Source organism: Salminus brasiliensis, chromosome 22 (genome assembly GCF_030463535.1).
Source record: "Salminus brasiliensis chromosome 22, fSalBra1.hap2, whole genome shotgun sequence".
Classification (NCBI taxonomy): domain Eukaryota; kingdom Metazoa; phylum Chordata; class Actinopteri; order Characiformes; family Bryconidae; genus Salminus; species Salminus brasiliensis.
In genome coordinates, this window is record NC_132899.1 from 11,642,731 (window position 1) to 11,657,694 (window position 14,964).

Consider the following 14,964-nt stretch of genomic DNA (forward strand, 5'->3'; position numbering starts at 1 on the left):
TCTCAGAGAGGACCCAGTGTGCTGCTGCATATGGTGAACAGATTAGTCAGTGAGAGATGGGAAGAACATTATATGGACAAACGTACTGGGACACCTGCTCATACATTGGTTTAAAAGTGCTTTTGCTAAAGTAACTGTCTCTACTGTCCATGAAAGGCTTTCTGCTACATTCTGGGGAGCATTGCATTGGTGAGGTCAGGATGTTGGATGATCCCCACCCCACCTCACCTCATCCCAAAAGTACTGGATGGTGCACCATCATTCCAGAAAACACAGTTCAAAGCAGGCAGGCTTTATATACATCTAGGCCATTCCTGGCAAATTAGGCATGGTGCCAATAGGTTCATATTTATCTGCTCCAGAGAGTCCTATTCTATTGGCAATACTTCTCGACAGGGACTAGACCAGCTGTGTGTGCATTTGCACATCTGTGTCAATGGGTGCAACTTAAAGTATCTGAATGTATTCAATCAAAAGGGGTGCCCACAAACATTTGGACACAAACTGTGTACTTCACTGCAGCATGGTCTAGCAAGCTCTGTCAGTCTAAAAGCTGATGCAGAGATGAACCATGCAACATGACAATGACCCAAGACAGTAAATCCACCAACAACTGACCTAAAAGAAAGAAACTGAGGAACTCTGGAATTACCAAGTGTCCAATTTTTTAAATTCACATAACTTCATAACCTCTACATGTGCATGCTGTTTTTAACAGCCGTACCCAAACACACAATAGATATACAGTATATTCCATGTGCTTAAACAATGCTAGTCATAATCATACCGGAGCTGAGAAAGCACTCTGCCCTGGACTGGATGATCTGACCAGTCATAATGTTGGTCATTTCACAGTTTCATTAGCAGATAATCCTCCGCTAATCGGCTGACCTGACCTAGCTTAACAGACCTTACAGCACTGGTAGAGACCGACCAATTACTAATGCAGTCACATGACACATGTCAGGAGCCATAGCCTTTAAAATGCATTACTAAAATGTTCCACAAGTCCTGGAGTACAGCACGTTCTGCAAGTTTCTGGGCAGTGTGCTGTTTTGTACGCTGTTCAACACAATTCAATGTGTACTACAATACACATTGAATTTAAAAGGCCACAAAGACTACAACGTTAAAATGCAAATGTACTACGTGTATCTACATTTAGTGATCCATACAGGAATCACAGCACTATTATACACAGTCTTCCCATTTCAGGCAATCATAAATAATTGTAATAATCAACATATGACTACAAAACCTCAATCATCAATTTGATCCAACTCTAGGTATATTCTGTGGTCTCGCATTGCCAGGCTTGTAATGCATGTAGTTTCAGTTCACATCACTTTTTCTTATAATTTACCTCCATTTACTATATTTATTCTTTATTTCTTGGAATCTGCAAGATGGCCTTTCTATTCTGAGAGTTTACTAGTGATTTGTGCCCACACCCATGACCTCAGTGATGAATGCTTTGCTTTATGGTAGTTTCTGACACTTGCATACTTAAAACTTCAATACTAGAAATAAGAAATACTTCAAATTAATTAAGAGACAGTAGAAATATGTATTTGGATACAGTGATTTGTATTAGTTTTGTATTAATTTGCATGTGTTCAAAGCAGTGACTTGTGAAACGTCTTCTGGAAGTTAAAAGTCTGTGGTTTATTGTGTAGTCCTCATATGTGGGTGGACAAGTCAGCTTTTGCAGGGCATTGGTGTGGGTCAGTGTCATTCCTCAGAGTGCGTGCAGACAGGCCAGCAGTCACTTGATGCCACGTAAGTTAGTGAGAGAGAGGCCCAAGCACTTGTGATTTATGAAAAAAGTGTCATGGAGCACAAAAAGCCCTAAAGGTTTCTGGAACACAGTGTGAGAACAGGTCAAAGTTGAGCAGAAGTACAGGTCAGCTCTCACATAACAAAATCCTAAGTGGGTAGAATATGAAAAGCATCCATGGCACAGTCCTGCTCTTGACTGGAGCGCTATCTATCAAAAAAATAAATAAATTCCTCCACACAAAGGCCAAGGTTCTGACCAGGCATGTTTATTTTAACTGTGACTAGTCTTACCAATAAAGCCATAAAAGCCTCATTTAAACATGAAACGCTATTGGTCCGGAGGTAAATGTTTGCACTGTGACATCTGCTAAGCAAATAAATAATGAGGCGCAATAACCACTGGGTTTATAAATAACTCAACAATTCTAGGAGCTGGACAAGCTGGACATCTGCTTCCCTCAGTCAGTGAGTCTATGGGAAGTGCCTCCTGTCCAGGGAAGTTTGAGCTCAAGCCTGGAGTTTACACATTTCAAAAAGATAAGATGCACAGGCCTCTGCCAAGCTGTGGGTCATTTTGGTGCTTGGTCAAGGCTGATATAAATACACAATAATTCAATCAGCCAGCCGTAGTTAAGACCTTGTTGCATTCTCAGCTTGTTTTAGGACCATACATGTGATGTGTGTTTGAGAGAGTGAGAGGGAACTTTGTTATTCTTAGCCACTTAGTAGGTTAGTGATTATCAATAATGTTTGTACTCACAATTCTGGTGGCTCTTGGTCAAGCTGTCGGAGTCCATTGCATGGTAGAAGTCATATGCAGATCGCCCAACCAAGTCTTCTGGCCTGTATCCCATCAGAGATCTCACCCTGCAAAAACACAGATTATAGAGATTTAATGAACTGAGTAAAAACACAGCCCTCTCTCTGCCTCACGGATATCATCACTGTTAATATACAGTACTGTGCAAAAAGTTAAGGCTCCTTGGAATATGGGAATGAATAAGCTCTTTATTTGGACAGAGTGTTTATTTACTGAGTAAAACATTAATGTTAGGGTTTAGAGTGGCTCAGCCATCTAATGTGCTAAAACTATGGCCCGGGGGTCATGAGTTTGAATCCCAAGCCAGGCCGCTTTGCCATCAGCAGCCGGAGTCTGAGATGGCACAATTGGTCACGCTCTCTCCAGGTTTGTAGATGGCGCTCTCTCCCCCAATTACTCTTATGCACACAGGCTGCCCAGGCTATGCGGCATCGGCAGCACTTTAAAAAGAGGTGGTTGCTGGCTTTGCATGTATCATAGGTGACATGGTATGTCCTTACTTTGCTAGTGGGTCAATTTGCAGTACCATTTTTTTTTGAAAAAGGGAAAAATTCAACCAAACAAACAAACAAAAAAAACAATCATCCAACACCTGTTTTAGTAAATCAGTGCTTAATGATGTTAAATCAGGTGAACAGGTGGTGGAATTAAACATATCTGTGCTATCATTGCTGTACCACAAAAACCGTGTATCTTAATTCTTGCCGTTTTTGACAATGTGAATCTGGTGGTTGTTCTTTAGTCAGAATTTCATGACAAATAGACCAATAGAAATGTTTCAAGATGACTTGGAATATTGAATTCCATTGAAAGTTAAGAAGGTATTTTCCCTTCTCTTGTAAAGTTAACATTTTGGAGATACAGTGTTTTTGCGTGACTGCTACAATATGCTCTGTTCTTTTCTAAGCCTAGTAGGACTAAAATATATCACAAAGAAAGGGGAAAAAAATTGCCCAAATCTCCACAAATCAATCCTCATGGCTCTCCTCCATGCTGAAGCACACTACTGAAAGACAGAGTAACCCATCAGTCCACTAAATGAGACAAAACTGTCCTGCTGGAAGCCAACGTAAAGTCTTTCACCACTTCAGTGCAAACATGATGACAAGTGAGGCCTTTATTAATCTTTCCCTCTTATTCTCGGTCTGGAGGGTTTTTGCTCTGCCTGTTATCTTTGATATGTTTCCAGCTTGTTCAAAAACACATTTGTACTGTTCTATAACCTATGGGCCTCTTTCTGGCAGCTGATTTCAGTAACTTGGAGAGAGCTGTTAGGCACTAAACACACACAAAAGTTTACCTCGGCACATCAGCAAGATTAAAGGCAGCTCTGAAACGAGCACCTCAATCATTAATCAAGGTTTCCATTTATCTCTGTGATCAATACCCTCATCATGCTGGTGCTCCACTTGATTGCTACTGACCTCGTAGCATGGGTCATCATGTTCCGAAATTTCCTCCTTGCTGTTGTTTTAGGTATCAATAACAGCTTCAGGACTTGTGCAAGAACTGTAACCCACTCTTCCCTCCTACCACAGCAGCTGCATGAGAGTCTGCATGCGAGTCTGATGAGTCCAGCATGGGAAGCATGTGTTGTATACATTGCAGACTTAATTTAAGACACTGCTGTTCTCTTCAAAACGGGGTTCCTTTCTCAAAACCCAACACTGTACAACTCATATCAAAACATAACATAGTAACTCAGTGGTTATAGGGCTGGGTTATTGATCACATGGCTGATGGTTTGATACCGGAGTCCACCAAGCTGCTACTTTTGGGCCTGTGAGCAAGACACCTAACACGCTCTGCTTCACAGGGGCCATAGCATAGCTGACTCGGTGCTCTGACCCAGCATTCTAAGCTGGGATATGTATAACAACTAAGCTCTTGCTTTCTTTCTATGCATGTGTGTACAATAACTATACACAACTTCATATACAAACTTTAGAGAAGGGCTAAAGGGCCATGGGTTTGCATATTGTCGCTGTACAATGAAAAACATGTATTGCCAAAATGGTGACTTTTTTTTACTTTGAATGGAGGTTAATGGTTAATGTGAAATAAGTAATTCAGAGCATTTCTATTGGTCTATTCATCATGTTAACACCGAGTTCAGAGCAGCTACGGGGTTCAAACAACGGAGAAAACTAAAAACAGACAAAAATGCATGTTTTTTGCTGGACAGCAGTGATATTTCAGGTACTCTGCATTTTGTTTTCTCAAGATCAAGTTATTGATGTTATCACGCCATAACAACTTCTGCTTTCCCACGACAATGGGATCTGTTTTTATCAGGATAACCACATGAGTCATTTAAGATCTTAAAAAGATACTTTTCTTTATTATAATTGCTGTTTTTATAAATTGGGGCAGCAGCTTGGGTTGATAAGAAATTATCTGAAGGTATATAACAACAACAAAGGAGAAAAAAAAAATTCCCAGATTGTTTTGGAAGTAAGCAAGGTGGGGTGGTGATGTGCCCACAACCTGCCCTCACTACACACACCTTGTCGCTGAATACAATCAAATCCTCACAGAAATGCTCCAAAATCTACACAAAGCTTTTCCTGGACAGTAGAGACAGTTACTCCAGGTGTCCCAATACTTTTATCCATATGGTGTAAATAACTAGATTAATAATAAATAAATCTTAGTTCACTTGCTATCATCATGATTTATAATTGACTATTGTATTCACCAATCGGCACACGACAACCACAGTAGAGTGACCGCCAGCATGGCGGACTAAATCTGTAGGGCCCTCACTTTGCTGCACTTATCAGCCCAGAGCCTTGACCTGGATGGACTGCAACATGGACGGCAGAGGCGGACCAAGCCCCACCCCTTTTGGTCAGCCCTCCGTGGAAGTTATGTAAGTAAGCAGCTGCTGATCCCAGAAGGCTGCCAGAGGTCGCGCTACTCTAAACGACTGCCCTCATAATCACTTTCCCTTATTACAGTGCATGATAACGACACAGGCAGCGCCATAACTACTGTGTCTCTCCGAGGATTTCAGATAAGAGCTCCAGCCTTAACCTTTAGCACACACACACACACACACACACACACACTGTTCATAAAGCAACAGCAACTTGTATGTATAGTCCTTTACACTGGGTGAACATGGTACTTAACATTTGGGGTATATTATCATGCAATTCATGTGTATTCAGACTCCCGATACACCCTTATATACTCCCACATCTGACAACATAGTAAGAACTACATGCCTCTCATCGCAGTAGATGAACTTCATGTCCATGTTGTGTCGGCTCATGAAGGTTTTGCTGTCAAGGGGCGTGTCTACATTGGAGGGGTTAGGGATGGGCTCACATAGCATGACCACACAGGTGAGGGGGGGCTCGGTAAATCCACATAAGACATGAGGGGGGCAGCTGGTGTACACCTTCACATGTCCTGTACAGTGAAGAACCTGAAGTAAAGGGGAAGACAGTATATTATATATATTTTAACAGTAATAAAATAACCTTTTTTTTCATTAATAAGCTACTAGTATTACTAATAACCTACTATTCTTTTCACAAGAACATAAACAATGCATCTACAACCCAAATTCATCATTCAGTTGTGAAATCTGACTTGCCACCCCTCCCCTATCCCTCCATGTGCTTACCTTCCAGGTGGCCGATTTAAGGTTGACTGTACGTCCTCTGCTGGTGACCGTGCACTTCATTCTCATGAAGAAATCTCTCTCTGTGTTCAGCTCCTTACACCTTCTGCCATGCACAGCCCCTAAAAGCCACATTTCAGCAGGTTAGTATCATCCTTAGCTTCACTTGAAGCACAATAGTTTTCAATGTTTATTATTTCTAAACTACACATCATAACATCTCATAGGTTATAACTGACCTATGAGATATAATTCTGACTGTTGGAGGTTGAGATCTTTGGTCTTTTTTTATTTTCTAACTGGGCCATGGAGTCCAAAGTTCAGCTCCAGTGAGTAGGCCTGTTGAAACCCCAGCTACAGTATAACACACCTGCTATCATTTCATTCCTAGCAGCCAATCAAAAGCCAGGAACATTAGTCACTCTACAGGACCAAGGCTGACCAGGCCAGATGACAAAAAGAAAGAGAGAGTGGATGACGGAAAAAAAGGGTGAGGAGGTAAAGGAGCAGAACGGAAGAGAGGAGACTAGTGTAGTGAACTCTTAAACTGAAAAGAGGTAAAAGATTTATCAACATCTGAATAAAAATCTGAACTGAGAGACTAAATTGTGTCTTTATTCATGAGGAATTCTCACAGTAATAATGTGTGACCGACTGAATGAGCGACCCACTGACTGACAGAGTGATCGACTGAATAAGTGACAAAATGATTGAGTGAGTGACTGAATGAATGAGTGAGCGAGCGAGCGACCGACAGACTGTCTGACTGAACGACGGCAAATGAGCGATTAGCTGACAGGTCTAGCAGGATTCACGTTCACATCTTTTTCACATTCACGTCTTTGAGCGCTACATTTAGTAGCATTTATTTCTAGCAGTGCTTCAACACTGATGTTTTTAGTGTAAATTTGAAATAACACTTTTCAATCAATGCAACACTTTCAGTGCAGAAGATGAGCGCCACACCAAGCCAGGCAGGAACTCAAAGAGCCATGTGAGGAATGTACAAAATGTATCATGAAAATGCTGATAAGATGTTGGATAGATAACAGCATGTTCATGCTACTACGCAGAGAGATAAGAAAGAGACAAGGTTTGTTTCATATGGGATCTCAGGTCTTTTGGGTAGAAAGATACACACTAATCTACACATCTCCACAACACGAATGTAACAACAGAAAAAAAGAAGGCCCTCTGCTCACATACTGCACTCAGCGACACATACACACCTGCTTTAACGCTGAGGTTCTCTCGGATCTCTTCATGATCGCAAGGGTGTGTGAAATCAAAGATGCTGTGTCCTGTTAACTCCACCTGTAAGAGATCCATTCACATCAGAGACGCAGAGAACAGAGCACTCGGACAAACAGCTCTCCGCCTTCCTCTCCAAAATGACATGAGATGTGGACATTCCTGATCGAGAAAGAGATCAGGGAGGAGACTCACCTGTGTGAGGCCCATGAATTTACTGATGTTCTCGGAGAGGAAGATCATATCCCCCTCTGAGGTCACCACAGCAATGAAGCCCTGCAGACTCTTCAGATACAGAGCATCCATCTGGGTGTCCTCTTTTGGCTGTCTGCCCACGCAGCCTGTGATTTACACACAAACAGAAGCAAAGAAAAATTACTTAAGGCTGTGTGTGTGTGTGTGTGTGTGTGTGTGTGTGTGTGTGTGTGTTGGGGGGGGGTAAGTTTCTCCATCAGCATAGTTGAGCTGATGGAGAAACATGGACAAAAGTATTGGGACACCTGCTCATTCATTGTTTCTTCTGAAAGCATATATAAACAAATACACAATAAAACAGCACAATAAAACAAAAAAAAATGTTGGAGTAACTGTGTCTATTGTCTAGGGAAGACTTTCTACTAGATTTAGGAGGAGCACTGCTGTGAAGATTTGATTGCATTTAGCAACAAGAGCATTAGTGAGAACAGGATGTTGGATGATCTTCACCCCCTACTCCCCAGCTCGTGCCAATAGATTCATGTTTATCTGCTCCAATTCTATTATCAATACATCTCTACGGGGACTATGTGTGTATGTGTATGTGTGGTGTGTGTGCACATTTGCACATCTGTGTCAGCAATGGATAAACATAAGGTAGATGAATGCATTCATTAGAAGAGGTGTCCACAAATATCTGGACAGATAGTATTAAACAGGAGAAATATGAGAAGTGCTCAGCCAAATTGTTATGATCAGAGCCCTCCAAAACAGCAAGGCTTGTGGAGTGCTCCTGCTCTGCTGTGCTGGATAACTACTGACAGTGGCCAAAAGAGGGACAAAGCATAGACAGGAAACTGGGTGTTTGAAGCTCAAGGCTCTTGAATGTAAGAGGACAACAAAGGCCATTCTGTCTGGGTGGAACAGTAGAACTGTGGCACAAGTCTCAGAAATTTTGAATGGTGGTTATAGGAGGAATACCTCACAATGCACCGTGCATGACACCTCTGACCAGTCAGAGTGCCCATTCTAACACCTGTCCACGATCCACCACAATTGCCAACAGCAAGCATATAAGCATCTGGCCTGAATCTTGGAGCAATGAAAGAAGGTTGCCTGGTCCGTCCAAAGAGTCTTCTTCTCTTTTACATCCCGTAACTATCAATCAACGATCGACTGAATGGCACGGACTGTTTTCGTATTGTTGCAAAATGTCATGTTCATGAAATGCACACAATGAGTTCCATGTTCTTCAGTGGCCTTCCCAATATGGATCTGAATCCAAGAGAACCTATTTGGGATGTGGTAAAATGGGAGAGCCACAGCATGAAAGTGTTTCTGAAAGGTCTGCAGGAATTGCATGACCCAATCATGTCCGGATGAACCAGAATCTCACAGAATCTCAAGGGAATGTTTCCAATATCTTGTGGAATCCAAGCCGCGAATAACTGAGGCCCTCATTAAAGCAATGGAGGACCAGACACTGTATTAGTTTAGTGTTCCTAATAAAGTGCTTAGTAAGTGTACTTATAAGTCTGTATGTGTTTGCACATCTTTATTCCCCACCCCTGGTTGACTCTCATCATTCAACTAAAATAAAAGCAGGTATATGCGCACACACACACCCTCTTCCACTCCATCACAAAAATCACTGATCCCACTAAAGAGACGCATTCCGATCCAGTACAGAATCTTATCCAGTACGGAAATCTGATCATGAGAACCAAAACAAATTACTCATGTAACATCAGCAGAAAAGCACACAATGCCAGCGAACAATCTGAAGAACTGGAGACAATAATTAAAGCTGGGCCTCACGCTGGGAGGAGGAGAGCTGTTTCCCCTCGATAAGAGCGAGCCTCCTTCCCCCAGCAGCTGGAGCGACCCGGTCTGCACAGCGTCATCATCTCGAGCGGGTGTGTTTGAAAACGCCTGTCCACTATAAATACCTCCCCTTCATGTCTAGCTAACCTGCCTCTATGTCAGGCATTCTCAGCATTCTTTCATAGCAGTCTATTAAGCTCTGCCAGAGCGTGAGAAACTGTCTTTCTCGGTCTCTGCACTCTAATTCTCATGTACACACATTCATTCATATCATTTACATATCATTCATTGATCCCAAACACTTTAAATGGCTCAGTGGTTAGAGCACTGGGTTAGTGATCACGGGGTTGTGGGTCTGATACCAAGTTCTTCTTTCTCCTCTTTGACAAGACATCCTGTTGAGCAAGGCACTTAACTCTCTCTGCTCCAGGGTGCTGTACCATGACTGACCCTGGGCTTTTCATTTTTCTCCCAATTTGGCACTGCCAATTAATCCACCTGTTCGGGACTCCCCCTAGCACTAGCAATGCTCCAGACACTAGGAGGGTAAGGACGTAACACGTCTCCTCCGGTACTACATGCGAAGCCTATCACTCCCTCTAATTGAACTGCTGGGCAGTTCATGCTCAGAGGAAAGTGCCGGGCCCTCAGCTCCACCCACCAGCTAATATCACTTTAATAGTAATAAGGGGAGAGAGCGCTGTCTACCCAACCAAAGAGGGCAGCCAATTATGCTCTTTTGGGCTGCTAATGGCAAAGCCGCAAGGCTTGGGATTCGAGCACATCCCAAGTCTTATCCCAAGGGATATGTAACACTCAGGCCATAGAGCTGGCGCATAAGATGGCTGAGCCAATCAGAATACACGGCATATTACATTACTCATTCAGATTCAGGACATTTTAAAATTGGGGTACTACTATTAAAAACCACGGTGATTCATTCGTGGTTTGTTAAGTATAGATGTAAACATGTAAATAAGTTACCACAATAAATCTAACCTGTATTTTAAAATGTACCACATTTTCCTTTTTTTCTTTTTTGTACTTAGGACATTTGTGTAAGTTTATCTACCAAAAGTGGTCTTAATTCATTTCTCCTTATCCCTTAGAATTCAACAGCCCATTCTCTTGTATTGTGCCTTGTTCATAAAGTAGTCTGACTTAACTTCAGTGTGAATGAGTGGTGCTAAACTGCTGTAGCAGGCATTATATATATATATATATATATATATATATATATATATATATATATATATATATATATATATATATATATATATATATATACACATACACACACACACACATTATATATACATTAAACTTACATTCTCAAAAATTGAGGAGCATGTTCTACAACAGGCCTTTAATCTTATAGTCGCAAATCCAATACACTGGAGCACAAGCCAAAATAAATAAAACTTTTTTTTTTTTTTATTCTGACACTTTATTCTATTTATCTTCATCTGAACTATTTAATGATACTTTATGATCATTTTCTTTATTTTTAGGTAAAACACTATTACATTAGATAATAGCATGCATATGTAAAACTGCTACACACCATCACCAATACACACAGAACCACTGGGCAATACTGTATATAGGCCTGGTCGTGTCTGCCAGCATTGTTTTCTGCTCAGCTTGCTGCACTGCGTAACGCTGTAGGACACCAGCTTAGAGCGCTTCTCATTTCTCAGATTCATGAGGATCTCTCAAACAAAATCAGAGGAGATTTCATTATAAAGTCATTAACTGTGCTGCTTAGGGTCTCTCTCACAGACCTTATAATATCCCATTCAATTAAATCCTCCAAAAATATTATTCACCTTGCATTTCCTCTTTAAGCAGTGCGGTATCGCATCTGCTCTTCTTCAAGCCATTAGAAACAAAGCAGTGGCCAGCTGGTAAAGCGCTACGGTGGCTGTGATGCTAGCTAAACATGAAATCCCCACACCAAACAATTATGCCTAGGTGAGATGCTGTCATACACACCCACAGCAGAGGCACATCTGTGGAGAGGAGGTATATGAATGAGAAACTGAGTCAGTATCATGATGAAGGTGTAAGAGTGTGTATATCGTCAATGTCACACCAAAACCTTGTATGTCCAATTTAGTTGTTTTTCACTTTCTGACATAATATGAATTTGGCAGCTGTTTCTTACATTATGTCCAGATTTTACAAGGATTGGACCAACAGAAACACTCCAAAAACACTCTGAATAAACTCTTTCTACATTGACTTCCATTCAAAGTTAAGAAAGATCTTTCCTTCTCCTGTAAAGTTGCCTGTAAAGATTTTGCATGACAGTGATGATATGTGTTTGTGCGTGTGCGTGTGTGTGTGTGTGTGCATGTGTTTGTGTGTGTGCGCGTGTGTGCGCGTGCGTGTTCCAAACCTGATGCCAGCATTTTCTGTGTGCGGAGGAAGCTGATGGTCAGCCTCATGATTGAGGCTTTGTCCAGGTGGGAGCGGACGCTGTGTGGCAGGGGCAGCTGGTGGGCCAGTTCATAGAACACTTCTGTCTCTTTGCTGCGTCTGCAGCGGGCTGCGTCCCGCGACTTCTCCTTCCTCCTCTCTGACGGGTGCCTGCGGACAAACATTAAAAGGTCACTAACGTGTCCAGCCACCTGAGGACATCAGTGTTTGTGTATGTGTGCAACCACAAAACATCCCCAAACACCACCACTATCTTTAAAACAGGGTGGTTATTCAAATGGCCTGCCCTCGCAGCCCAGAGCCAGAATGTCTGATGAGCTTTTCCGCCTCATACCTGAGGAGGCTGCAACAACTTCCTGTTTATCCTAAGTAAACGAGCGGGCGGACACGCTGCCCTCTGAAGAAAACAATCAAGTCATCATCTTTAAGTGGAGCCAGACAACAATATGAAAGTGGACGGTAACTGCGCAGGCGAGACGGGGCTGAGCGAGGCCAAACATGGCTCATTTGGCACACAGGTCTTAGTCATAACCATGAACCTCACGACCTCTGTTCATTGTTCAGACCATTATGCCAAAATGACAAACGACGCAATGCAGTTTGTTCTTAAAGTAACTATTTCCCTTTACCTTTAACCCAAATGCACTCAGTCAGCCAAGACGCATCTGGTGACCCAGCTTTTGGGGTCATTTGGGCACTGGAGCTACAAGGCTAATGTGGTTAAAAAGTATGTGGCTACTTATAAGCCACCAATTAAGGGATTTAGTAGTATAAACAAATAAATAAATGGGTAAACCCTGAATTCTGGTGCGTACCAGAATTTCTTCATACAGAAACTCAGCACATTTATTTTAAGCTCCTTTAGCTAGCATGCTCATTATTCAATGACACCCTATATGGTAAATGTTTGGGGACCTATATATACATGTTTGGGGACATATATACATACATATACATATATACATACATACATACATACAAGGTAATCCTACTTTTGTTGGACCTCGCTCTACTGTCCAGTACTATCCAGTGTGGATTTGATTGCAAGAGCATGTGTAGTAAGATCAGGATGTTGGATGATCCCCACCCAACCTCATCCCCAACTCATCTCAGCACCATAATTCAAGAGAACACAGTTCCACTCAATGCTAAGGGGCTTTCTAGCCCTCTAAATGCCAAGCATGGCATTAGGCATGGTCCCAACAGGTTCATGTTAATGTTTACCTGCTCCAGAGATTCTATTGACAGTACTTCTCTACAGGGACTAGACAAGCTATGTGTGCACATTTGCACATCTGTGTCAGCAATGGGTGCAACTTAAAAGTTGATGAATGCATTCATTAGAAGACATGTCCACAAACATTTGGACATACAGTGTACCTAACGTGAGGTTAGATTTGACCTAATAAACAAATAAATGTGAGTTCTTTCAGGGAGTCTGTGGCTTCTCCCAGCATTCAGTGAAACCACTTTTTTAAAAAGGTACAGAAAAGGTGTTAAACTCTGCACTACGTCCCTGATCAGCACTGCACAAACTGTGCGCTTCCTCACACTACGTCTAGTTGTTAAGTAAACTCAATTAGACTTGCTTATGTGGGTTTTTTTCAGGCTCCGGGGTTTGTATTTATACCTTTGTACTTTGGACAGCAAGAGTGTCTTGGCTAATTGATTATTTCTGAGGTAAGGTGGAAATTGTGTAAGTCATACTGCAAATATAGTAAGTTATACTGTAAAAAAACAATTCAAACAAACAAAATTAAATTATTATATTTATTCAGGAGCTGATACAAATGATTTTGTAATTAAATGAAAAATACTTACATATACTTTATAGTACCACAAGCTTTTCTCTTTTTACAGTGCACCACTGAGTCTTAAGCATTAGTTGATGCTCAAACAGAATGATTATATGTTACTAAATCAAACACATTCAGGTGAAATCATGTGATTATGGCAAATTAGGCTATGTGGTGTACACAGTGCGAGTGTGATGCAGAAAGGGCACTGGAATTTTTTCATGACAGTTAGGAGAGGTACTGTACGGAGGATATAGGCCTACTTTGCCAGGCAGAGAGCTCTGTGGTCTGTGGCTTGTCAGTTTGGGTTTAGAAAGTGTGAGGGCGTGTGGCAGAGAGAGATGAACTCCATATGCCCTGGAGTGTGGTACACCACTGTGGCCTATGCCACATTCACACAGAGGCCTACAATAAATACACTCCACCTGTTTCTGCTCTTATTGTAGTTGGTGTAGAGCAGTGGGTAACAATACTGCCCTTTCTGTGGCTGACTAGGGAACTAACACCAATAAGAGTCATTGGGTAAGTCTAACTCTGCAGTCTCTTACCTGTGTAACATGATTTAACTGAAAACCACTTTTGATAAGATCATCAGCCAAATGCCATAAAAGTAAAAGTGTAGAGCAGAAGAAAAACATGACATAGTAAGTTAATTATCTGGGCTGTATACCAGGTTAACACCTGGCAATGGGAGCAGTTTAGCTCAAATTTGCAAAGTACATCTGAGAGTTGGGTCATACTGAGGTCAGATCACGTTCTCACCCCAAACAAATCGCTTCAGAGTTGGGCCTGTGCTACTGTGCTCAGACCTGGCCACATGAATCACACCAAGGGTGAAAACGAACCATGGAACGACTTAACCAGACTAAAAAGTGGCGTGAACACCTACTTAAACAGCTGCATGCTACTTCTTAAAGCAGCATTATGTGAGAACTGGGATTTCTTGCTCCTGGGCTCCCCCTACAGTGTGGGAGCGTAATTCCCTTTTACTCTACAGCAGTAAATACATATCGTGCTATGAGCTCCCAACCCATGGACTGCCGTTCACATGCAGTTGTTGATAAGCTGAGGGATACAGAACTGGCATCTGAAGTGAACGAAGCAAGGTAGAGTAATATTATAGGTTTTACCCAACTGTGACTCAGGGAATGTAGTGTCACATAGTTCTCGCGAGTGATCTCCTGCAGCTCCACCAGTTACACAAGTTACACAACGCAATAGCAACA

General features: G+C 41.9%; 1 protein-coding gene across 1 annotated transcript in view; it reads right to left on the reverse strand.

Annotated features, from left to right (window-relative positions):
* The window catches only part of epas1a (endothelial PAS domain protein 1a), a 29,454-nt gene that overhangs the window by 6,820 nt on the left and 7,670 nt on the right, over nt 1–14,964 (reverse strand). The window contains exons 2-7 of the mRNA XM_072667394.1: nt 11,902–12,092; nt 7,677–7,822; nt 7,460–7,544; nt 6,234–6,352; nt 5,830–6,032; nt 2,540–2,646 (exon numbers count right to left, since the gene is read on the reverse strand). Of these exons, the coding sequence (XP_072523495.1) occupies nt 2,540–2,646; nt 5,830–6,032; nt 6,234–6,352; nt 7,460–7,544; nt 7,677–7,822; nt 11,902–12,092 (851 nt within the window). The remainder of the gene's footprint in view (nt 1–2,539; nt 2,647–5,829; nt 6,033–6,233; nt 6,353–7,459; nt 7,545–7,676; nt 7,823–11,901; nt 12,093–14,964) is intronic.